We start from the raw sequence: 27,112 nt of genomic DNA, 5'->3' as shown, positions 1-27,112 counted from the left end.
CAATTGTAACGAAAGCGACATATTTTAAATCGATGTTAAAATTATTAAATAAAATATTACAAATATTTACACTTATGAAAATAACATGCTTTCTAGAAGTTTGTTTAACAATTTAACATAAATTTTGATTGTTATAAAAGACAATTTATATTTCTAATTAATTCTAGAATAAATTATAGAAGAATATGCTATTTACAGATATGACACTGTGTATGAAAATGACAATTTTTCTATAATTTATTCTAGAATTTTTTAAAAAAATAACCAATAGTTTTACAAGCATAAATGATGATGCTAATTTAATTTTTTTCTTTTGCAATTTTTTACAAAAGAATGCAATTTTAATCTGGATTCAATTTTAACATAACTTTGTATAATATATAGGCCCTATATTTATAATTTTTAATAAAAATACTTCTTTTACAAATAAAAAATTAAAATTTACTGTATATTAATATTACTCATTAAAATGATTGTTTTCTTAAGAATATTCTTCTTGGTTCTTTACACGTATAGTTATGAAAATTAGTTAGTTTAATTTTTTAAAGATATCTGTAACCTATAATACCTATAATATATTTAAATTTTTAAATAAAAATATTATGATTTTACTCAGTATCTGATAAGATTTTAATGTTTTAAACGAAATTCCCACTTGTTTTTTTTAATTTAAAGATAAAAATTCTACAAATTTAACTATATATCTTCTTTCAGTTCAATTAAATTCCAATCAGGACATCTCAAAAAATGTTATTAACGAAAAGAGAACAATTTAAAGTTTTGTTCAATATATCAGCATCTAACGACAGAAAAAAATAAAATAAAATAAAATAAAACTCACTGACAAAACGATTCTGTTCGAGCTTTTATCATTACAATTAAAAAATTACCATTAAATCTAATTAATTTGCAATAAAGACAATTAGCAAATTTCATTGAATTACAATAATCGATTGGAATTTTTTTTATTTTAAAAAAATGCTTAAAAAATAATAATAGGAGCAAAACAAAAAGATGCAATTGGAACAATTCACACGCTCTTTTTTTTCTTCGTCCTGCTCTCACCCAATCCTGTTAATCCTACAGAAAAAATCCAACAGAACAACTACTGACACACGTTACATCCGAGTAATTAACTTTTAATTAACTTTTTTCTTCTGCCTCCTGTCTTTCTCTACTACACACCCGCTAAGATAACAACTTTTAACAGCCTAATCCGACGTTCTGTAGCTGATTAAACCGATACCTTTAGGTTCTGTTATCTCCACATGTTCGTCATCTACCAAGAAACTTACTATACCAATTACATCCCTAAACTGACAGTTTAGAACTTGTCACTAGCAAGAAAGAACAATTGAGATAAAGAAGTGAAAGCTGAATGAAAGTCCAAAAGACGTGTATACGTTTAGAGTTATAATAAATGTGAAATAATTTGTAAATATAGTAAAGAAGTTAGACTTTTAAAGAATATTTTCATGGACAATACTTCATCCATGCTCCAAATAACCAAGATGAATGGAGCCTTTGTTAGTCTTTCTTACTATTGTAAATCTTAAAATTTTAGAATTAACATGTAAAAAGTTTAATAAGCTGAAGAATTGTAATTTTTTCAACAAAGATTTACAACATTTTATAAGAACTAACTTAAAATATCTTAGAATGTCTGTACGTTGTCGATACATGTTTCAAATTCGATCTCTTCTCTTGTTATAAAGGCTACCTTTTACTTTCCCGGGTGTTATATAACAGACGAAAACTATAGCAAATGGCAAAAAAATGACCCCCTCCCAAACATTTTTACATGTTTTTCTTATTCTAGGAACCTAGAAACACCGAGAAATGCAAAAAAAAAGTTGGGTTTTTTCTCCTCTGTATGTGTGGGTGCTAGAGAGTGTATGGGAGCACGATTTTTTCAACCATTTTAAAACTTAATAACTCCTGTGTCTTTTGTCGAAATTTTCTGAAATTTGCAGGGAGGTTTGTGTATTAGGGAGACATGTTACTAAAAATTTTCAATTAAATCGGACTATTTGTTTGAGAGATATAACTCCATCCCCTAATACCTCCAGAACCAATCTGAAGACTTATAAAGGAAATGGTAGCAATTATTAGGGATTAAAACGAATAAAGAATGTCAGAAAATTCCAGAAACAACGTTTCCAACTATTTTTTTTACAAGAAACAATCATTTCTGAGTTTGGATCAAAGATTTTCAGCACAAATTTTCAATAATACACTGAATTAGCTCTATGCAAACGAGTAAAAAAGTTTTAAAATATGGATAATAAATAAACAGTAAATTTAGAAAACAGCAATTTAGACAAAGTTTTTCAAAAAAAAGTGTATCATAAGTCGGCTGTACGAAGAGCAATTATCGTTTATTTGTAAAGATAAGCAAGAATAATTAACTAATCTAAATTTACCATTAAAAATGTCTTTGAAAGGCGACATTTGGGATTTAATGTTAATTGCAATGAAAAAGAAAGTCATTATGATATTTTATCAACAATTAGAAAAAAATTTACATAATGAAAACTCCCGAAATATTAAAAATTATGGAAATAAATCTTTTATTTTATGCTTTAAAAATGCTAAATAGTCTATAAATTCTTGTAATTATATTATTAAAAATTATAAACTTAATCATTAAAAAATTACCATTAACAAATACAAATTTTAAAACTTAAGGAATCATCATTAAAGAATATAAAGTTAAGCATTTTATATCTAATTATTTTATATTCTTTGAATAAATGTTTTAAATCAAAAAATATTTCAATATATTAATAAAAAATTTGAAGATTTTTGGAATTTATTAAAATAATAATTTTAATAATAATATAATTATAATTCTATATTTTTACATTAACAAAGAAGTTCAATAAAAGATTCGTTTTATTATGTTAATCATTTAATTATTTATTAGAAAATTCTCCCAATATTTCATAAGTTAAGCGTTACAGATTTTTTTTAGATTTCAGAATCATCAATTTTTACCATTTACACATAAAAAATACAGAAAATTCAGAGATATTTAACAAGGATTTTCAATTTCACGAGTAACTTAAATGAGAAAATGCACACTATTTAACAATAAATTATGAGAAATGGAAATATGCTAACTATCCAACAAATATCCTAGTCTCTGATAATAATAACAAGAGAATAATTAATTATCCCGAAAAAAGGAGGGAGGAGAAGGGAGCAAAAATCAGAATCACAACAAACCGAGCTAATCATGAAAAACGAGTTGTACATCTCAATTCTTTGATACAGTTACACGTGAGCATAAATTACAAAAATTGTAATGTCACATATAATTGAAACGTGACAAAGACCAAAGATGATAATAATTTCGATAATAAATAACATCTGTCTACTATCAAGATTGATTTGAAAGTCGATCGGTTTTCGTTTAAAGGTCCTCTTGTCGAGAAAATTGAAAATAACTGACTGTATCCCCCTGTGATAAATCAAATGATATTAATATTATCCGACCCAATTTCCCGCAAAGACCATAACTCACATACTCCTGTTTTTGAAAGATAAGACTGCAAACTATTCTCTCTACTACAGCATTAGCATTAGGGCACAACTCATTTTCGGTACCAACGTATAATGTGGTTGGCATGCCGATGTAGAAAAATTATTATTACATTTTATTCGCCATTTTCCTTCGAATCAAACAGCTGGATTCCATTACTTTATCTGTTTTCAGAAGAGAGGGAGTTGATAGGAAAGTTTAGTGTCTATAATTAACCCTTTTATCACCCATGATGACACATGACATCGTGAATAACTTTCCCCAGTTACGATATGATTACGGGGATGAAAAACGATGCCAAGAAGACATGTTGAGTGCATGATGCATCGTCTATATCATTCGTGACGTATCGAGTATCACTTTATAAATTTTTTAAGCGAATTGGTCCGTATTATGCATCAAGTGTTCGCCCGTAACGTGATAAATATTTGATACATAAATTTCCAATCGAAATTGGGACGAATTTGCGATTAATCATACCTCATTATAAATTAGTACTTGTCTAAGATGTATTAAATTATTCATAATAATGGTTATGTCAAGGCATGTTTGTGGTTTCTAAAAATAAGTTAATCGTTAAAATATTTTTTTTTGTCCTCGTGTGTTATTAATAGATCAACGTAAATTTTTGTTTAAAAATTACATTTTTATTTTTTTCTTTTATAAATTTTAATTTAAAACTGTCAATTTCACTAAAATTAAATTTTGTCGAAATAGATTAATATGTGATTTAATTATACAAAATGTAATAGATTAAAATTGTATTTTTATAAAAACTCAGCCATCAATTACTATGAAAATGAAAGAAAATTAAACTAAAGAAAGTTTTAACAGATTTCAAATCAAAAATTTTATTAAATAATGGATTATATTTATATAAAATATGTATAAATTATACATACCTCTTGCGGAGTATCAGTGAGAAATGAGTGACAGTATTGTAAACTGAAATGACCTTTGGGTTCTCGTGCCAAAACGGAAAACTGACAATGCTGCGGATCACACGTGGCATACGATATACGTCGGAGAGCATGAGCCATGTAGACACTCTATCAAAATGAATAACAGATAATTAATAACAATACAATACACCGCAAGAGTACATAAACAAAGACAACTAACAACTACAATATCCGTTAAGGTTAGATGCAGTCCTACATCCCCATATTGACTGACTCATCAACTCGTCGGAGTTATATTTTTACTCAATGTTCCCTAAGCAGTTGCTATGGTAACCGACGTGTAAGGTGACGAGGGTAGGTGTGGCACACGGTACTGGTACCAACCCCGGATGGACAAGGGTAACCCCTATTTGAAACCCCAACCAGTTATTATTGGGGCCACTAGGAGGAAAAAAATATCCTCCCACTTTAGTAAAGATAGTATTAAAGCACAATCTTTAAATAAGAAAAAAATTTCAATTGATAATGGTGAACCATTTTATTTTTAAGTTATAGAAAGTGTATAACTTCACGAATCTCTTCTTCGAGTGCATTAATTATCTTATCTGCTTTCGTTAAAATGCGCTGTTGTCATCACCTGAACACATGTCATTGAGTCATACACGATTACGTATCATACTCCATTGGTCACGTGATACGGGATCAACGTAGCGTGAGACACATTAAGTCACGCGTTTGTAATTTTGTTCACTAGTTCCCAATGGATGATAATATGATATTTTCGGGTCCTAAGTCTAATTGAGTCTATGGATTTACTGTAATAGAAACATTGGTTAGTCATTGTATTGAACAACGATTGACTACACTATAAATTCTACACGTGATAAGCTTAATAGAAATCTCAAACTTTATTACGAACTTAACTTAGAAAAGAAAAATGAACTTTAAGTAATTTTATTAAATTTCTTTTTAAATTTTCATCTGTTTTAATTTTACATTAACATCGTAAACTTTCGTGACACTTCTTTATTTTACATTAAAAAAAAAAATCAATACTTTTATTTAAGTTAAAACTATTTTAAACATTGATCTCTTTCCGTTTAAATAAGAAAATTTAATTAAATTTAATTTCAAATTTGCATATTTATTTATTTTTTTTAAAGTTTCAATTAGACAAAAAATAGAATAAACATTTATACAAATACAATGGAAAATTATATTTTGATAGGAAATTTTAAACCGCAATAAAATTAGAAAATTTACATTCGAAACAATTCCCCTATTTAAAATTGGTATATTTTCCCTTTAACTGTAATTGAAAATTAACATTCGTGTAATGAAATTTAAATTGTCTGCTTTAATTGTGTTCAACGAAATTGAAATTATGTTTACTTTATTTTAATTAGATTTAGATTTGTAATAAATTTATGTCATTTTCATTTGAAGAATTGAATTTTTCTTAATGGAAATTTCGTAGAAATTGACAGAAACAATAATCTACAATTGAAATTGATTAAAATTAATTCTAGAAATGAAACTGATTAAAATTTAATTATAGAAAAAATTGAAGTGGATTAAAATTTGTTTTAAAGATATTTAAAAACACAATTACATAAATTTCATTAAAATTGATCGGAAATTTAAAAAAAAAAAATTAAAGAAATAACATGTTAAAAATAGACTTTTTCTAGAAAATGCAAAAATAATTAAAAAATAAACAAAATAATATAAAATAAAAAAGTGTAATTTATGAAAACGACAAAAAATGCAATTTTCACTATAATTGAATTTTAAATGCAAAATTAACAAAAATTGGCAGAAAATAATTTAGAATTGCACTCGATTAAAGTTTCTTTTAAAACATTTAAATATTTATTTATTTATACAAATTTTTAAAAAAACTTAAATACTATATATATACATAAATTTCATAAAAATTGATCGCAAATATAAATAATAAAATGTTAAACTTTATCTAGAAAATAACAAAAAAATGCAACTTATGAAAATGACGAAAGTGCAATTTCTGTCATTTTCATTGTAATCTGATTTTTTTTAAATGAAAAATTTACAGGGATTAACCGAACAAAAAAAGTCCAAACTCACTTTATTTAACTGAATTTACTTCGATTCAAATTATTTTTTCTCTAAAATTTTAGAAGCTTAAAGTTAAATTTTACAATTCAAATAGATGAAAAATCCAATATTAACAGTAAAAATCAGTATATTTTTATGAAGAATTCGTTAAATTTACCGTAAAACTTAAAAAGTTGAGAAATAAAACATTAAAATTTATTTACAGCAATCGAACGCGATTTTTTGTGTAAATAATATAATTATTATAAAAAATGGTATAAATTATATATATTTCTAAAAAATACAACTTTTATAGAAATTGATAAAAAGTTGTAAATATTAATAGAATTGGACTTGATTAAATTAATTTTAAAACTGAAAGAAATTAAAATTTAATTCTAGATTAACAGATTAAAATTTTTATTTCAATAATTAAAAAAGGCATTAAAATTGATACAAATTTCATTAAAATTTATCCAAAGACGTAATAGAATTAAAGGAAATAAAGTTTTAAAATTTATTTACAGCAATTTAACATATTTTCGCGTTAAGAAAATGCAATTTATTTCATTTTCTATTATAATTAAACTTTTTAAAAATGCAAATTTGATAGAAATTGACAGAAAACTATGAACTACTACAACTGGAATTGATTAATTTAATTCGAGAACTGAAATTGATTAAATTAATTCCAGAATTGAAATAAATTAAAATTTAATTCTAGAAATGAAACCGATTAGAATTTCAATTTCAATAATTAAAAAATGCATTAAATTTTTACATTCATTTCATTCAAAATTTTATCGAGAAACTACAAAATTAAAGAAATTTAATGTGAAAATTTATAAATTTACAACAAATGAATAAATTTTTAGCTTTAGAAAAACGCAATTAATTTCATCCAAAATTCGAAAATTACAATATAAACAACACTCGAAGCAACTATTAATAAATTAAATATGTAATTTCTTAAAAAATTTTTTATATAATTAAGAAAAAATAAATAAAAATATAAAATTTCAAAATTTAAATTGCCCGAAACTATATTCCTGTTGAATCAACACAATAGTGATTGACATATTAAGTCATTACGACTAATTACTCTCTTATCTAATTTGCCTTGTGGTAATGTCTGCGGAAATTCAGTGCTTTACATTATATATCACAACAACACATCTGCTGATCAAGAGACAAAAGCTAATACGAAATATTTAAATTAAAAAAGTTTCGAAGAAAAAATGTAAGAAAATCCAGTAGATATGCCCCAATTTTCTGAATTTTCAAATAAAATTACAGTATATTTTTAAAAAATCAGTGAATTTTCTTATAATTTTCTTCAAGTAATTCAAAATTCAATTCATTCAATATGCACGAAAAAAATTATATTAAAATTCCTCTGAAGAAATTGCAGTAGATACTGATATTTATTAAGTTTTCTTATATATATATTTTTTTCAAAATTCAGAAATTTAATAGAATTTCTTCTAGCATATCTACTGAATTTTCGAAGAAAAACGTAAGAAAATTCAGTAGATATATGCACTTTTTTTTGTTAAATTGTGAAAGAAGTTAGTAGAGGATTAATTTTATTTTATTCGTTTTTTTATCAATGCCAAACACGTTTGGTTTTTATCCGCTTTAGGATGACATAAATTGCGTTTCTACTTCAGATATAGATTGAAGAGAATTCGGTTTATCATCAAAGATATTTGTTCCATTTTTACTGATAAGATTTCTGGTTTTGTTCTTCGTCAGATTTACTTTATAAATCCTAATAAAATGTTTCGTTTTTACGTATTTTAATTAATAATTACGTATTGATTTTAACGTTAATGGCTGCGAAACACTTAGAACTCGAAGCGAAATGTATGCTGCAACAATTATTTTAATGTGAAAAACTTTATTTTTTCATACCTTAACGACCTTTCTGGTTAAAAATTTGTTTATTAAATAACAGTTTTCTAACGTAAATTGGGTTATTATCCGGTCATAACCCTCCAAATAGTGTCTTGGCAATTGTATTGACAAAACGTTACGATTGTATTGACAAAATATCTTAAGGATTCTACGAAACAATTCTTAATTACAAAAGATTTATTGGAGTTTAGTTAGAAAAATTTAAAAATTGAATAACTGAAGAAAGATATGCTCCATCGATAAAATTTTACAACAAGATAAGAAGCTTAGAAAATTTAAAATCAATAGATTACGTATATAAAATTAAAAGAAGGCACACTATTAATTAAATAATTAATAACTTTATAAAGAATTGCATTGGTGTAAATATTTATTTTGACATTATGACATTTTCCAATAAGAAAAACAAACAAAAAGATTAGATAACCGAAGAAAAAAGAGTGTGTGAATGAAAGACTTCTTACATGAGATCGTTAGACCAACAGCCGTCAGTGTGAGAAATGAAACAACAGCAGAGAACAAATGAACCATCTGTCACTTGCCAAAAACTTCTTCAATACTCGACCCCCTTGGTGAAGTACAGAATAGCCTTTACTGTGAATCAAGGCAGTCGTGCAGTGAAGCTTACCCTCCCATTCGCGATTCTAGTCAGCAGACTCGAAAATCGAACCCACTTTTACACTTAACAACCGAACATGCACTCTTAATAATCCAAAAAAATAATAACTTTAACATGTTAAAATACTAAAATAACAAAAATAATTCGCTTTTTTTCCATAGAAACGTATTAATTTTTAAAGTCAAAAATACAATTTCTTCTTTTCCCCTTCTTTACTTCGATATTTCTTTGGTTAAAGTTTAAAAAATGGCATTAAAAAAGTCATAAATAAATTTATATACGTATATAATAAATGCAGTTCGATAATTCTGACGGCCAATTTGTTTATTTAAAATATATTGATGGCATTTCTTTTACCAATGCACTACTTATTCTTAAGATGCATTTCTCATACATCAAACAAAATCAAAAGCTAAAAAAATATGAAGAAAAATAAATAAATATAAAATACGTGAATATAAATATATTACTTTTTGTTCTTTTTATTTATTGTTTTGCATAAATAAATATTTAATAATTTTAATATATATTATATTTTAAAAAACCATGCAGTAAAACGTCATTACTCAACATAATAAATAATGAATTTTTCAAGATTTAAAACAAATATTTATATATGTATATACAGTATTATTTTTGCTAGATTACTTATCATAACGAGATCTTGTTTTCTCCTGATTTTATTTTTAAATTTTCTTTTTGTTTATTTTTTTAAAAAAAAGTAAATTTTCAGATTATTAACAGAACCTTCCCAAGGATAGTTTCTAAAACAAGTTTGTCTCGATTTCTACTGTTAAAAATTAAGAAAAAATTGATAAAATTTTATATATAATCTTATAAAAATAACACAAAATAATTTTAGAATATATAAAAATTATTAATTTATTTACTTTATAAGCCAGAAAGTAGATTTTAACTTAAATTTACATATTATTAGTAAAACATCCAAGTCTAATTTTCTCAATTTGCAGCAATAAAAACTAAGGAAAAATATTGATAAAAATTTAATAAAATAGAAAATTAAATTTATATAATATTAATTTCATTTTATAAAATTTACTTATTACCTAGAACAAAAAATAAATTTGAAAATTTACATAAGATGTTGAAAGTCTACTTTACCTCGAATTTATCGTTAAAAATAAAGAAAAAAATGAATAAAATTTATTAAATTTATAACCTGAATAAGCCCTGTGTATTATTATTATTAAGGATAATTGATTTATTTAAAGTTTATAAGCGATTTAAAGATAATTAATGTTTATTGTATTGTCATAGATGATGCTTAATCGAAGTTACTTATCTCACTTAGATTATTTTATGACAGATGTTTAAGCAAATTTAAAGCCACATAAATGCAGATAATGTCATATCAAAGCATTTCATTTCCGATAAGTACATCCTTGTTTTGTAAATCTCGTCCTTTTCCCAAAGAGTTAATTAATTGGACGGATGCAAATTGAGATTTACATCGTTCTGTCATTAAAATGGAATAAAATTTACTTACCATTCCATCCGGGCTGCATGTTTTAATTCCACTTAAAGAAATGACTAACAGAACAGGTTTCTTACGCTTCGTACCCTGTAAAAATATCCCATTATTTATTATTAAATTCTTTATAAAATTAATTAATTAATCTAATTTATATGTTTGGGGTTTATAATTTAATATTAATTAATTAAATCTAATTGTTTCTATATGCAAACGTAGATAAATACGAAGATACATTTGAGAATTTTCTAATTTTATAAAATTAAACTTTATAATTAAGTTTCATTTAAATATTAATTTTTAAAATTAATTTTTATAGATTTTTAAGCTTCGTTTAATTCGCAATTTCCTTTCAGATTTTAAAGGTTTAAAAATTAATGTTTTATTTAAAAATAATAAAAGTTAAATAAAATATAATTAAATTTTTGAATTTATTTTTTTTTATATAAAAAAAAACTAAAATTTAAATTTATTTTGAAAGAAATTTTTTCAAGAATTTTTATATTTTTTTCTTTAAAAACTGAATTTTTATACAATTTTATAATAGTTTTTAAAGATTTTAAAATAAAATATGCATAATTTTAAATTTATTATCAATAATTAAAGTTTATTTTTATTTGTAAAAAATACAATCATTAAAAAAAATATTATTTTAAAAATTAAACTGTATAAGAAAATAAATATTCTTAAAAATTCAATTATATTTAATTTTTTTTTCTTTTGAATTTTTAATAGAAATTATTTTTCATTTTATTTAGTTTTTTTATATTTTTACTTTTTATTTATGTTTATTATTATTAATTTAAATATTTAATTTTAAATTTAATTTATTTTCAAATGTATTTTAATCAATAAAGTTATAAATTTTTATTTTTTTGTAATAATTTTTTTCACACTCCGCAGTAATAAAATTTCTCTTTATCAACATATGAAAGAACGTAAAATAGATAAAATTTCACTAAAATAGCGCATAAAATTCAAAAATTATTCGTATAAAACACACAAAAAAAAAAATAAATAAAACTCGAAAATTTCAGTGAGAAAACACAAAATCTTTTAAAAAGTTTGTAAAAACACAGCACTCAAAAGATTCATAATACATACATACAATTCAAAAAATTCTTTTAAAAAACGAAATATTATTAGTAAAATACGCGAAAAAAAATTTAAAAATATTCGAAGAAACAAAATCCTCAAAATAATTTATAAAATTACTAAAAATATTCAAAAATTGTAAAGAGAAACAAAAAAAAAATAATAATAAATCACAAAAAACGCAAAATCTACAAAAAAATCACAAAAAATTCAAGAAAAATCCTTCACAAAACTGAAAAACTGTATTAAATAAGTATATTTATTTCATCCTAAAATCTTACAAAATGGCAATCATTACAGAAAATAGCACTCCAACTTTCCAAAAGTACTATTTAATTCTAGCAATAAATTTACTTTCCAAACTACTACATTTTCCTCCCTTAAAGATAATAGTTAAAATAACGATTTAAATCTAAAAAAAAAAATCTAAATTGAAGGATCCATTTTATTTATTTATAAGAAAATAAACATTATCCAGAACATTTTAAATGTAAAAAAAAAAAAAAGAGGAAGAATCTTATTGATAGAGTAAGGTAAAGATGGTTTCGTGTTAGATAGAGACTTATTTAAAATAGTTTTTAGAAGTGTTTTATAAATGGGGAGAAGCGTAAAGAATAATTTAAAGGAAGGAAACGGAAACGAAAGTTTTTCCTGTAAAGTAAAAATCAAAAGAATTTCTAACAACTCAACGGGATAATAAAAGGATTAAAGGAGCTTTCTATTCAGTCTATAGAACAGCATCTGTTGAAAGATAGAGAAATGATGGTAATAAAATCAACACCACCTGTAGAAAAGACCTGTAATAGCACCATTTACAGTTTTCCATTGAAGAACAAGGAAAATCCATTAATGTCAACGTCTTGGGAATTCATATTATACTCCAGATTCCAATTTTATCTTTCCTTAGTTTCTAATTAAACTATCTACCAAAAGTTGGCATTTTAGAAGTAAGAAAGAAAAATCAACATTTAGTTTTGTTAAGTATAAATGTAAAAAAATTTATGATTTTCCCACTTAGAATAAAACTATTTGTAAATGGAAATACCGTGTTAAAGTAAAAATCTTGTTTAGTTTTTTCCCTTCCTCTATTTGATTTTCTTCTGTAGTTTTCTCATACTTTTATCTTAAGTAAGAGCTGTTGTATGTAGGATTCGAACCCGTAATTAAACTCGATTATACTTCGTTAATCCTAATTTATGTTGTAAAATCGATGGCATACGAAAGAAAGAAGGCGAGGACATTGAAGATGAGACTTTTTTCTTATGTTTACAATCGATAAATTGTATGCAAAAGCGCCCATTAATGGGAGCTTAGAATCGATTCACGTTTGATTTACTTTCTATCACGCAATCAGTCTAACAGAATTTTGTCAATTCCAATGATACACAAAGGGGAAACTAACTTTGTCGTGGCCTTTTCCTATTGCGTTAAAGTCAATCCAATAATTTATTCCTGAGAGGTTGTAGGTTGCTAGGCCCTCGGGATGCAATTTTCTCTTGTGACTCCAATCATCGGTTTGATAAACCAGTAAAATAGGGTCTTTGTATCCCTTTTCTTTGTATCGATCCCGTTCGCGTAGGGGTTTTTCTATAATTATCGTTTGATATTTGGAATAAAATTGACACCGTCTCCGAATGATTTTCTTGAGTTTCGAGAGGAAGAATCATCGAATTTTCGCTTATAATTAAAATGTAACAAGAATTGAAGCCTTAGATAAATAAAGAATTGACTTTTACAAGATTAAAGTAGAAGTTGACAACAGTTTTATCGTTTTTCTTAGGTTTACAATCGATAAATGTACGTGAAAATGTGAACTATAGCACATCTAACTCGATAAGAAAAGCGATGAACTGTGTTCATTGATGGATTTTACGAAATTACATAACACGCATTTACTACTAAACAACACTGAATTTACAGAAAAGGTACCAAAATTATTAGAGAACACGATTATTTTTTTCTTTAGGAGACGTTGAAATTTTATTTTCCTTTAAGTGAAAGTAACTTTATAAATTATTAAATTCTCACAAACGAGGAGGGCATAACTTTAATAGTTACATTGCTAGAATAATCATTATATAACATCCAATATTATTCATTCCGGAACAATCGGAGGACAAATTTAATTTAATCAGAACAATTATTGTACTAACTTCCAACTTACCCAATTGCACACGAAACATGTTCGTTCTTAATCACTTTTAGAGTAATTTACTTTATTCATTCACTTCATTCATCAGAGCATTGTTTGTAGGACAAGTGAAATTTATTAAGCGTTAGCAAACGGACAATAAGAGATTTTAATAGAAGACAACATCTGTCATTTTGTCTGGGGGGTGATGCTCTTGTTTATCACCAAAATCATCAGAATGTTATTGGAAGCTGCGTGCTAAAGAGGATTTACTTTTTAACTATCGCATTATAGGACCAAAGAAAATTGATTTTAGTGGAAGGGGACAAAAACAAAAGAAATTTTACCGCCTCTTCTATGTTATTCTATTCGAAACAATACGTAAATATACTTAATTGTCATTAGGAATAATGAATATTTTCTTTTAAATTTGCTTATTTTCTCGCTATTTTGTATAAGAAAATTCGCGAATTTTTAATTTTTCTAAAGTTAAATTTAATAATAATTTAAAGCTGGTTTAATTATATATTTGAATAGTTGGAAGCGGGTCACGAAAAGCGGGTTTATAGACGAATTTTCGAAAAAACTTAAATAATCTTTACAAAAATTTGAATTTTGACCATTTAAAATGTTAAATTCGCTTAAAAACTTCGATTTTAAGCACTTTTTCCACCACAAAATTTAAGGTTGAATTGTAGCAATTATCAACGATGGCAACCGGATTTCTGAAGGTTTACCTCATTAAACTCGTACCAAATTATACATAAATCGAGAATAAAATTTCTTAGATTAGTTTTACATCTGTGAAAACTATCGACAAAGCAAACATGTTTTCTATCTAAACCTTTTTTTCAACCTTAAACGGGGCCTCATAATTAAGCTGCAACTGCCCCTTTTTGTAGTAAGTTAGATGAGAAAGTGGCACGAAAGAATTCGATATTTTCTATAAAACCAGAGAAGATTTTTCGCGAAGAAAGATTCCGGAGAGAGAAAACTTCTGGAAATGAATTTTTCTTGGTTCTTTGGCAGCTTAGAAGTGCCCAAAATCGAACTGAACTTAACAAAAGTATGGACAACTGAAAGCAAATGATAGGTTTAAGTTTGGGTGGGGAAACACGATCGCACGACAGAAGCTTTGGATTCGGTTTCAGGCTGACGTGATACGTGACAAAAGGTATCACGTATCGCATTAATGGGATTGATTCTGTGGGAATGCGCCTGTTGTCATTTATGTACCACACCTATCTGTAGATACTTACATATTTTTCTCTGAAATAAAACTTACCGCTCATGTCCTGCACATGTCTATAGTCCCCGACTTGCAGCAGATGTTCTGAACGCATGACGGGAAGGCCAATCATCGATCGACGATGATAAGAAACGGGCCCGTCACGTGATCGAAGCGCGTATGATCGTGACGTAGAATTTAACAGGCCATTTCCGGTTCCGTTGTAGACCTCGATCGAGCTTTCGTCCTACATCCGGTATAAGTTGAGTCATCTGATAGCATTCGCTTCATCTCGTTCCAGTTATTTGTTTGCAAGTATTTTACTGTTTTCCACGATTTCTAGGCTAATTTTACTATCGATTTTCTCCTATGCAACAGATAAAATATGCAAATTTTTTGTTATATCATCTATATTATACGACCTCTCCAGCATCCGTTTAGATGAAGAAAAAGTGGATTTATCAATAGAATAAAGGAGTAAAATCTCTACAATAATCTGCACAATAAATTAGCCCATAAAACGAATGAATATCCAACTCTTCCATCAAACTACGTCATCGAAGACCACCCTCGATACATCACACACCTGTAACACACGAAAACAAATACCTATCACTCGATAAAACTTCAGAAAAATAATTATGATTTCACACGAATTTTCTCAATTAAAAGCTTAGAAATAAGCAGATGAATATTTTACGTAATGATGACGTTGCATCGCCATTGACGTTACCACAAAAAAGAGTACTTTAACAAAATAATAGAGCTGACAAAAGAGATCAGTACTTGCACAGTAATTCGTCTTCCATTTGTTAATTACAGTGTCTATTGAGAGAAGGAAGAAGCAGCACACAACAAGCACTCCAATTGGGTGGAGCAACTCTAGAACAAGCTGATAAAATAGTGAATTGTGTGCATCCAATTCTGTAACTAATTCTCTACTCTACAATATCTACTCGATCCAAAAAAACAGCACAAATTTAAGGAAGTGAAGCGAATTTCTCTTATTATCCTTTACTTTAATGTTAATTTTATCTTTAACCATCTTCTTCTTTCATTCTTTCTTTCCTTTTTTGGTAATTTTATTGTCTTTTTTCAATAGTATTATGCCTTAAATTTCACTTCTGAATCAACTTCACTTTCCTTCCTGATTCCATTTTCACTTTCAAACAAAATTTAATCAGTGTCACTTATAATTTTATTCATTTTTCCAAGTTAAAAATATCCTTAAATTATGGCTTAAAAAAACTAATTTTTATTAAAATTAATATCCTCAAAAATTCATAATTTCCTATAGGAGAATAGAGAAGTTAAGAGAATATTTTTTTTTTATAAATTTTCTACTAGAAATATTCTCAAAAATATACTCGGAATATTTTATTCTTTCCTAAAAATAGTTGCTAAATAAATAAATAAATCATTTATTTACAAGTTTCAAATTCTTACAACTGAATATAAGAATTTTTATAGAGTGATGTAGAAAGTACTTTACTATTTTTGTAGAGGATATTTATTTTTTAAACCTATTCTACTGCTTCCACATATTTTTAAAGTTTATAAACTTTACTATAGTCCTATAAATCCTATCAGTTCAGTGGACGTCCTTGTAAAATTTCATTATTAAATTCCTTGAGAAATTTCCTTAGTAAATTCTTCGATAAATTAACAAATAATTTAATAATTAATAATTTATTAAAGGAATTCCTTAAGGAATGCAATGAAAAAGTATCATAAGGAATTTTTAAGTAAAAAATTCAGCAAGAAATTTAATGATTAATAAATTTAGCAATTAACAAATCTGCTAAAGAAATTTATCAATTTAATAATTAAAATAATTTATCAAGGAATGTTATAAAGAAATCAAGGAATTTAATTATTATTAATTATTAAATTATCATTTAAAACTTCTTGTCAAATTTATTTATTAAAATCCTTGATAAATTGTTAATTATTAATTATTAAATTCCTTGCTGTATTTCCTTATTAAATTCCTTCGTTATATTGCTAATTATTAAATTCCTTTTCATATTCCTTCGTTAAATTCCTTGATAAATTAATAATTGTTAAATTCCTTGTTAAATTTCTTTATTAATTTATATATATATATATATATATATTTAAAAATAAAAATAATAAAATTAAATATTCTCAAATTTCATCATCATTTCCTTTTTTTTAATAAATTTTATAAAATTTTTATTTGTATAAAAAAAGGAGTAATTAGATTAAAAAACTTTCCATCAAGGAAAAAATATATAATTTTTTTAAGAAATCAAGAAAATTAATTGATAGATTATACAGAAATTTCAAAGAAATTCGCTAAAAAATCACAAAAAAAATTATGATAAATGAAGATAACCGAAAAAGTTCCAGGATATTTTGATTCTGATATCCTTAAAAGATACCAAAATATACCTTAAAGATATCCTAAATCCATTCGGATATATTAAGGATATTTATTCAATTTTTCAGAGTATTAGAGTAATACAGTATACTGTATATCATAGGATGTTTTCAAGATATATTCAAGATATTTTGAATAACGTAACTATATCAGGGTGGGGATTAATGATATCTTCGTTAATGATATCTTCGGGATATATATTGGCAATTTTCAGGATAGTCCGAATAGATTTTTTTTTTAATACAGACATTTTAACATGTCGGGAATATATCCTGAATTAATAATTTCATATTCAGGATTATCTATCAGGATATCAAATCGAAATACTTCGTTAGATTTACGAATCATCTTATTTTAATCCTTAAAATATTTTTTTTAAATAAGAATCTAACAACGAGTTGCTTAACTTTCCGGTAAAAACATTTAAAATTGCGTGTAGCGCCATCTGTTATGATATTTTATTAAAAACTTTTTATGTTATTAAGTAATATAAATTGGCTAAAAGCTTAATTTTGAGGATAGGGATAGATTTTATTTAAAAAAAAAATGTGAATATTAATAACGAGTAAAATCAATTAAGTTTGACCCCCTCTATCTCCCAAACCCCTCGACTTTTAACCACCAAAATTTAATAGAATCAATCCCTTTAATATACAAACTTTCCTGTAAAATTTCAAAAATTTTTGGCAAAAGACACAGGAGTTATTAAGCTTCAAAGAGGTGAACAAAACTATGCCCCCCCATACACTAACAAGCATACGTACAGAAAACCCCCACACATTTTTTTTGCATTTCTTGATGTTTCAAGCTCCCCTGAATCGAAAAATGTAAAGATCTTGGGAGAAAAGGTAATTTTTTACTTTCCCTCTGTTATATATAAGAGCAGGAAAAGTAAAAATATATAGAAAATAAATAATTCCAATATAATAATTAAAATATATTAAAAGACCGAGAAAATATGAAAATTTCTATTGAATCCTGAATAAATTAGAAATTATCCTTTAAAAAAAAAATCAAACTGATGTACTGTTTAAATTAATATATAAAAAAATGTGAAATGAACACCATAATATAACTTTACACAAAGGGAGAAAAGAATAAAAACGAACATTTAGATAAATTCTTGTAAATTTTATCTTTGTAATAATACATTACAACTACATACTTTTATTTTTCTTCTGGTACTTTTCTGTTGTTTATTCGTTTATTGACTAATGATAAAGGAAGAAAAGATACAGCAATTAAATAAATTACTTTGATAAAAAAAAATTATTAAAATCGTAGGAAAAAATTCTAAAAAGAAACTTTAAATTTTTTGGAAGGAAATGATAAGCAAGATACATTAAAATTTCCTAAGATATCCTGAAGAAAATAGTAAAAAAAAAAAATGTCGCGACAGAACTTCGAATATATCCAGAATAAACTGAGTAAAATAAGAAAAATATCTGAAAATTTTGAATATAATTCAAGGAAAATAGCAATATATCACCATAGAAAAAAATATTTTGAAAATTTACGAATATATTCCGAATAAAATAGCAAAATATCTGAGAAGTAACTCCATACATTTCAAATGTAGTCGAAGAATAACAGTAAAATATCACGTAAATTATTATATTTCAATAATATTTCACCATTCAGGAACTATAAAAATAATATATTTTAGTTTATTCAGGATGAATTTATATCCTGAATAATAAAAAATACTTTGAATATACCTTAATTATAATTGAAAAATATTCTAGAAATAGGAAGATATTTTCAAAATTATTTATTGTGTATATCTTCAGAAGAATAAGAAATTTTAGAGCAAAAATATTTTAGAAATATCCTAAATAAATTTTTGAAAATCCTAAATACAGTATGTTTATAATTAGAGAGTAGGAATTCAGAGCTCTCTGTAGGAAGAACTATCGGGCAAATCTCAACCAAATTTGGTATACATGCTGTCCTGAGTATACAGTTTCGATTTTCGGAAAAAAAAATTTACTTCAAAATTCAGCCGCTAGGGAGAATTTGGCGCCACTGTCTCAATATGTACGTTTTCGAACGAATGTAGGGAGTTAAGCAAAGTTATTATGAGCATCATAGCTGTTCACCTGTCGAAATAATATGAGAAACGTTTTGTGACTCCGTTTATACTTGAAAAACCTACGTAATATGCACATTAATGAGATTCAGCGCCAAATTTCGCCTAGTGGCTAAATTTTGAAGTAAAAAATTTCCTCCCGAAAATCGAAACTGAATATTCAAGGCAGTATGTACACCAAATTTGATAGATATTTCTCCAATAGATCTTTCTACAGAGAGCTCTGGACCTCTACTTTCTAATTACAATCACCCTACAGTTCGAAAGTGTAATACATAATAAAATTTCAATCTACTGTACTTAAAACTTGCTAAATAAAGAGTAAAAATATATATACAGTAAAACCTGTCCAAAACGGGACAAATTTTTTTTAAAAAAAATAGCGATTCTGTGTGTTTAAAAACCCTGCTCAAAACGGAAAAAAACACAGTAAAACTGTCCGAAACAGAACCTAAGTAAAACGGAAACCTGCCCAAACTGAAAATAAAAAAATTCTTCAAAACGGAGCGACTTTCTACATTAAAAAGAAACCTGTCCAAAACGGAAAAAAATATTCGGTACAGCACGAGTCCGTTTTACACAGGTTTCACTGCAATTACTCTTCAATGTCAATTCCTGAAAAGGGGAAAATTCTTATAATCAATCTCTGTGGACAATTTCATCTATATCATAATTTCTGACTTATCATTATTATTTTTTTTAATGTATTCTCTCCATTGATCGATCTCATCTGAAATTGAAATCTGAGAAATAACTTCTGTATTTAGTTTTTTTTCCCTTCTTCGTTCATCCTCTTATCTTTTTGATTGATTCTGAAATATCAAATAGATTTTATCGGTTAGTTAGATCACTCAAGGGATCCTCTATTGAAAATTTTATATATATATATAAAGGAAAAATTGTCATTCACTTCGGTAATAGTCTATCAAACTGTTTAATGCATGAATGAACGTGAGATGTACCCAAAAATATTTTATTAATTCTAAAAAAAAGGCTGGCTTTTTTGTCATTTAAATCAAGTTTTTTTTGAAATAAAAGGATTAAAAAATAATAATAATAAATTCTCTCTCCCTCCCCTCTCTCTCTTTTTTCAAAAAAAAATAAAAAAAAATTGTTTTGAAAAATATTCTAATTTTACATGAAGGAAATCGAATTGTGTAAAAGTTTTCTAATTTTAAAAATTATAATTGTAAAATTTTCTGAAGTTTAAATACGTTTAGGTTGGAAAAATTGTATTAAAATATGTGAAACGTACACCATAAAGGATCAGTTCTCAACCGGTGGTACGCGAGTCTTTACACAAGAAGGCTTTGGGTAGGCGTGTGTACATACAGAAGGCTCGGGTGGTACGCAAATCTATACACAGAAGGCTGGGATGGTAGGCGAGACTATATACAGAAGGGTAAAGTGATAGGCGAGTCTATTACACAAAAGGCTCGGGTGATAGACGACTGGAAAAAGGTTGAGAACCGCAGCTATGAAGAATACTTAACACACGAAACCTTAATACTAGGCTCTCTACAAAAGGTAATTACAGAATGAAAGATACTTTGATAGGTTCTTTATAAAAGAGGCTTTCGTGAAAGGTACTTCAATATAAGATAATTAACAAAAAGAAAAAAAAAAAACAGGTACTTAACACAGGTATTATTGAAAGATTCTTTAGTAAATTATTCAATAAAAGATGCATAATAACTTCTTTATAAAAGGGGCTTTATTAATGAAAGGGATTTAACGAGTACCTATTATTAGAGTACTGCTTATTAATAAAACGTACTTTAACGATAGATACTTAATGCTACATAAGGTACTTCAATACTAGATAATTAACAGAAGATACTTTAATGAAAGGTACTTAACGGGTACACTAATTAAAGATTATTTGATAAAAGATACTTAATAGAAAGGTATTTTAAATAGGTTCTGTATAAAAGTACATAAGAAAGTATACTTTAATATAAAATAAAATAAAGGTTTTTAGAAAATTTAATAAATCAGCTAGGAAATAAAAATTGACTAAAAATTGAGAAAGTTCTTCTAAAAGATTGTAAAACATTGCTTTTATTTAAAATTTTAAAATTTTGTAAATTATGTAAGGGATGTTTTTATACAATACTTTAATAGTTAAATACTTTAAAATACATATTTTATAAAACAGTGACCAAAATTTCTTGTAAAAATATTTAAAAAATGATGGAGAATTCACTAAAATATCTGAAAAAAATCCTCGCGATATTATACAATATTTTTTTTATTACTTAATATCTTGAGGATTAGCCTAAAAGTCTATAAAATTATCAGAAAATTTCAGGCGTGTCATTAAAATATTCATAAATATATCTTGAAAATTCGCTAAAATACGATCAAACTTCCTATCGAAATGGATCCAACACCCTCCGATTGTATTATTTATTAATATTTTAATCTTTAGATATGTAAATAAACTTATTTTCTTTAAATGTTTTTGTTAAAATATTAAATTAGGGCCCGAGAAAAGGCCTGACCAAACGAACGTGGGGCCTGAAAAAAGGCATAAAAACAGTGAGCTAATTATAGTAAAAACGTAGAATCCCTCCTCTGTGAATAAAATCTATATATATATATATATATATATATACATATAACAATAAAACCTGTTCAAACCGGAAAGTATTCGGTACCGTGCTAGTCCGGTTTACACAGGTTTTATGGTATATTAAAATTAGAAGTGAAGGAATGGAAGATTAAATTTTAGGATCTCTCCTCGTCGGGGATCTTGCTAATTCTCGTTATCTGAGCTAGCAAGGCCTTTTTAATGTCTCTCCATCCCTCTCTATTCCTTCACACTTTATATTAATGTATATGGAGAGGGATAAGACCACTGGTCTCCTCTCGCTCATTTATATGTGGAGGGGGAAACGACCATTATATTCATTCTCTATATATATTTATAAGTGTATAAGCAACAGGTTTTGAAGAACAAAAGTAAATTAATTGCTAACCTAAAGGAAAAAATCTATACAGACAATTCCAATTATTTAAAAATTCACGACTATTTATATACTTCTCTCGCTCTTTTTTTCCCCCTGTTTTCTCATTAGAACAGTTTTACCTAATTCAACAATCGGAAAAAGTAATTGCATCGAAATCCAGTAATTCCTTTAATAAAAAAGAAAAAAAATTAACCTGGAAATACAATTAATGATTAAAATAATCTCGGTTTCTTTGCTTTAATTAAAGATTAAAATAAGATTTTCAATGTCTAAAGGTAATATTTATTCTTGATGTTGACTTATATGGATTTTTATAGTGAATTCATAACTAGAAATTATATTACACAGTACAAATCTTGCGGAAATTAACCGGAGAATATAATGAAAAATTACATGCCATATTAAAACTTGCAAGCATTGATGTATATATACACACAAAAATCTATTCATATACATACATAGGCGCGTACGTACACAGCGTATATAAATGATATAAATACATAAACATACATCTATAAATAGACAGTCAGACAGACACAAACATCCTTTATTTCGTTGACAGGGGATCCTCCTCCTCTTCTACTTAATGAAATTAAATAAATTTTGTGTTGTCTGTTACATTTATCTACAAAATTTCTCATTTCAAAATATGCCATTACTCAAATGAACTATTTAAAATAAAATTTCTATAAATTTTAAATAATAAACAGAAAAGAAAATTAAAATGTTACCTTTAAACTATCATTTATTTATGAAAACTATATAATTGTTGTCACTAATTGATTTGAAGTGCAAGAAATACAGGAAAAGAAACATTCCATGTGCCAGTTTTAATGTTCAGCAGGTGGTCCTTTAGGTGAAGGACCATAAATAACCAACCGGATGGACATTGAATGATCATGTTATGCATCATCTTTGATACAACTAGATAGGGCCTGTGCTGTATCTTCTTAAACACTGGACATATTTCATAGCCATACTAACATTTATATTACTCAAACACAAATTAAAATATGGGTATAAATCTTAATCCCAACAAACAATAATATATATATTTTATTATTTTTTACTATCTAAAAATTATGTAAATTAAAAATTGAATAAAAATTTTGTTTGTCTAACATTTATGACCAGATATAAATTTTCATTATAATTATATTTACCTATGTACCTTTCCCTGTCATGCTTGATTGATTGTTTATGTAGGATCCCTATTTTTTTTGCTCTAACTTATTTGCTTGATTGTTTATCTATCCTTTGATCTGTCTTGTTCTGTTTGCCTGAAAGATTCTGACCTATTTCCAATTTTACTTTTTTCTCTTCCTAACTTTTTAATTTGTAAAAAACTATTTCACTCATATTAATGGATGAAAATAATGACTATATTCTACCTTCCACCTCTTTGTCCATTCACCTATTTATTCAATCCTTTTTAAATTAATTAATTCTAAACCAGGAACCAAGCTTTCTAATCTTCTTTCCCCAGATACCATGACTTTTATTTCCATTGTATCACAGAAATTAATAAACATAATGGTCTTATGTTGAGAATAAAAATTATTATTATTATTTTTTTAATCTTAATTATGTCTACTATACCAGAGGGATAATGTAACACGCTAGAGGATCAATATTGAAATTATACTAGTTTTATTTTTATTTTTTACTTCATAAATTCAGTTTAAAAATTCAATTATATCATGTCCTAAGGCAGATAGTGCATGCAAACAAACATGATTAAAAATTTAATTGTTTTAAAAAACTTATTATACAATAAAATGCATTTTAATAATAGTTAATAATTTAATATAATAAAAGTAAAATTTTTTTAAATAAATAAATAATAAATATATATATATATATATATATTTAATAATGGAAAAAAAGGAGGAGGAGGAAGAGTAGATGGAAGGATGAGGAAAAATATTCAGCAAAATTTACTTTTTATTTTATCTAAAAAAATTAATAAATTTAATAATAAAAAATAAATTTTATTTTCCGGTAAAATAAAAATTTGAATAGAAACCATTTTAAAGTATTTGGTAGCATTTTTCATACACAGAATTTAAAAACACTTCATTATGACCCCCGTTGTGTTTGCTTCACCGCCTGTCATCAAAGTTATGTACGTCTGCTACCTTTCAAAAGAGAGAGTGTTTAATGTTCAAAAAATTTGTAAAAACTTTCTATAATGTACTTTTTATGGAATACAAAGCTATTTACACATGAAATTACTCAAGGTAGCAAATGATAGATAAACAACTTCAGGCTAAATGCAATTTTGTTTTTTACGGGGAGTTATAAAACCCCATGGGGTAATATGTATACTTACCCTCATCTTTTCCAGTTGAGCTCTCACAAATTCGGCTCGTGACGTGTGGTCACTTCCAGCTACCGAAAAACTTCCAACATACTAAATTAGGAAAAATAAAAAAAAAATACAATTAATTCTTTCCTGCTTCAAAATTAAAGTTGACTATTAAGCAAAGAAAGGGGATAAAAAAGGAAAGAAAAATATCGATCTACAAAGAAACAAACCACATTAGATACGTTTATAGCTTTCAAAATTGTTATTCAGAATGTATAACATAATTCTTTGCCTATTATTGTGATGAATAATTAAATTAAATGGCTATAAAATTAATATTTTGAATAATATTTAATTAATTTAATAGACGAGAAGTTAAATTAAAGTATTAAAAAGAAAAAGAAATGATAAATGTTAATATAAATTGTACGAAACGATTTTCTAAGAATATCTGGGTGGTCCCTAGAAATATTTAAAAGCCTTATACATTATCAGATAAAAATAGCTTTGAGGGTGCTTCGCGTATGAGCCCTGATCAAATTTCTCCTCCTCTCTTTAATCTGTCACTTTTACTAAAGATCAAGATGTTGATGTCTTTCTCGTATCTAAATATACATTTAAATAAATGTTATTTAATTTATTTTATTATTTATACTTTAAGGAACCTTTATAACAATATAGCTTATGTAAAGGAGAATTCCCTACCTCCCTATAAAAAAAATTAAATCTTATAAAAATTTAAATAATCGTATAAAAAAATAGATTCGGAATAACTTATAAAATTTTATTTTAAAATATTTAAATCTGATAAATTTATATTTTTAATGCAAAAATTTGAAATTAGATATACACTTCGATGCATAAAAAAAGGAAGGTAAATAAAAACAGAACAGAGGATTTCCGGCTAGAAAATTGTTTTGGAAAAGAAAAAAAGTTTGAGATTTTGAAATACATTTCGTATTTTTCCTTTGGAAAAAAAACTGAAATTTTTTTTTTGTTGTTTATTTTCGAAGCTGAAACGTTTTTTAATATATTTCAGTTAAATTTTATTCGATTTTCTGAAAAATTGATTATTTCTTTTTATTTTATTCTCATGCTTAAAATAATAATTCGAGAATCTGTTTCCTCTTTTGTAACTGACAACTAAATCTCTTACACTTTGTAATTGATGATTGCATTTTTTAGAAATTAACAATTAAATTTCTTACATTTTGTAACTGACAATTGCATTTTTTTTGTAGAAATTTACAATTAAATCTATTACATTTTGTAACTGACAACTGTATTTTTTTTTTAAAAACTGACAACTATTTTTTTTAATTGTTACACGAAACTGACGACTGTATTTTTTAATTGTTACAAAAAACAGTAACAAATCAATCAACTTCAACTTTTTTTATACACAATTAATTTATTTTTTAAGAAGGTAAACGAGTACTTTATAGAAAAACAATATTTTCAATTATCTTAAGTGTAGAAATAGTTTTTAAAAAATAAAATACACACAATATATCGCTGATAATGATTACTAATAGATGGCAGCACGTTTCAATCTAGTTAGTAGCATTTGATTGCATCGACATGACAAAATCCAGTCGACGAAAACACAAATCTAGTATGTGAAAGGGGGAAGAAACAGACGACGTCCTACTGTGTTGGCGTCAGCTTACAAAAATACAACATATCCAATCACCGACTACTTTAAAAAATGGAAAAAAAAACAAGATGAAGGGGAGAAATAGGAAAGAAATTCGAAACACTCATTTCATCCTTAAGCTCGTACTGTATTTTTAAGTCTTGGTTGTTTACAGTGAGAATTTTCGGTAGGTCCAGTATTTTGTCGCCTCCGGGGCGGAGAAGAATCTGAAGCAATCTGCACTCTGCGTCTTATTTCCCTTGGGAATACCACAAGAAAACATCTATCCCTATATAACTAAGGATCGGTTGTCATGACAACGTTAAAGGGATTTGCGGCTATCGTCGCATATACTCGACAGATTGGTAAAGTGTCACTAGAGATGGCGACGAAGAAAAGATAACGTTAAATAACAATTAGTAATTTGTCCTCAGAAGCGCGAGGAGAAATTGCACGCGAGGGGTTGATACTCTTGTTCCTTTTTCGTCTGTTCCCTTATATACACACATATATGTATTAGCCCCTTCCGAAACAGAAATTCTACGGGAGGGGGGTGTGGCGCCACATCCAGACATCACGTGACTGGAAACAAGCTCTGGATTTCATCATTTGACCTTTGACCCACGCTTAACCTCGAACGTTCGAAGGGCACCGAAAGGCCTATTGAATGCCACCCGTTGACAGTAAGGTATTTATGTA

The 27,112-nt window shown here is 26.4% G+C and overlaps 1 protein-coding gene across 1 annotated transcript in view; it reads right to left on the bottom strand.

Annotated features, from left to right (window-relative positions):
* LOC136976998 (serine-rich adhesin for platelets-like) overlaps nucleotides 1–27,112 on the bottom strand; it is a 121,986-nt gene that overhangs the window by 82,830 nt on the left and 12,044 nt on the right. The window contains exons 2-4 of the mRNA XM_067272406.1: nucleotides 24,802–24,882; nucleotides 10,566–10,640; nucleotides 4,447–4,593 (exon numbers count right to left, since the gene is read on the bottom strand). Of these exons, the coding sequence (XP_067128507.1) occupies nucleotides 4,447–4,593; nucleotides 10,566–10,640; nucleotides 24,802–24,882 (303 nt within the window). The remainder of the gene's footprint in view (nucleotides 1–4,446; nucleotides 4,594–10,565; nucleotides 10,641–24,801; nucleotides 24,883–27,112) is intronic.

Source organism: Centruroides vittatus, unplaced genomic scaffold (genome assembly GCF_030686945.1).
Source record: "Centruroides vittatus isolate TY-2023 unplaced genomic scaffold, ASM3068694v2 contig_439, whole genome shotgun sequence".
NCBI classification, from domain to species: domain Eukaryota; kingdom Metazoa; phylum Arthropoda; class Arachnida; order Scorpiones; family Buthidae; genus Centruroides; species Centruroides vittatus.
This window is presented reverse-complemented; position numbering and strand designations above follow the sequence as displayed.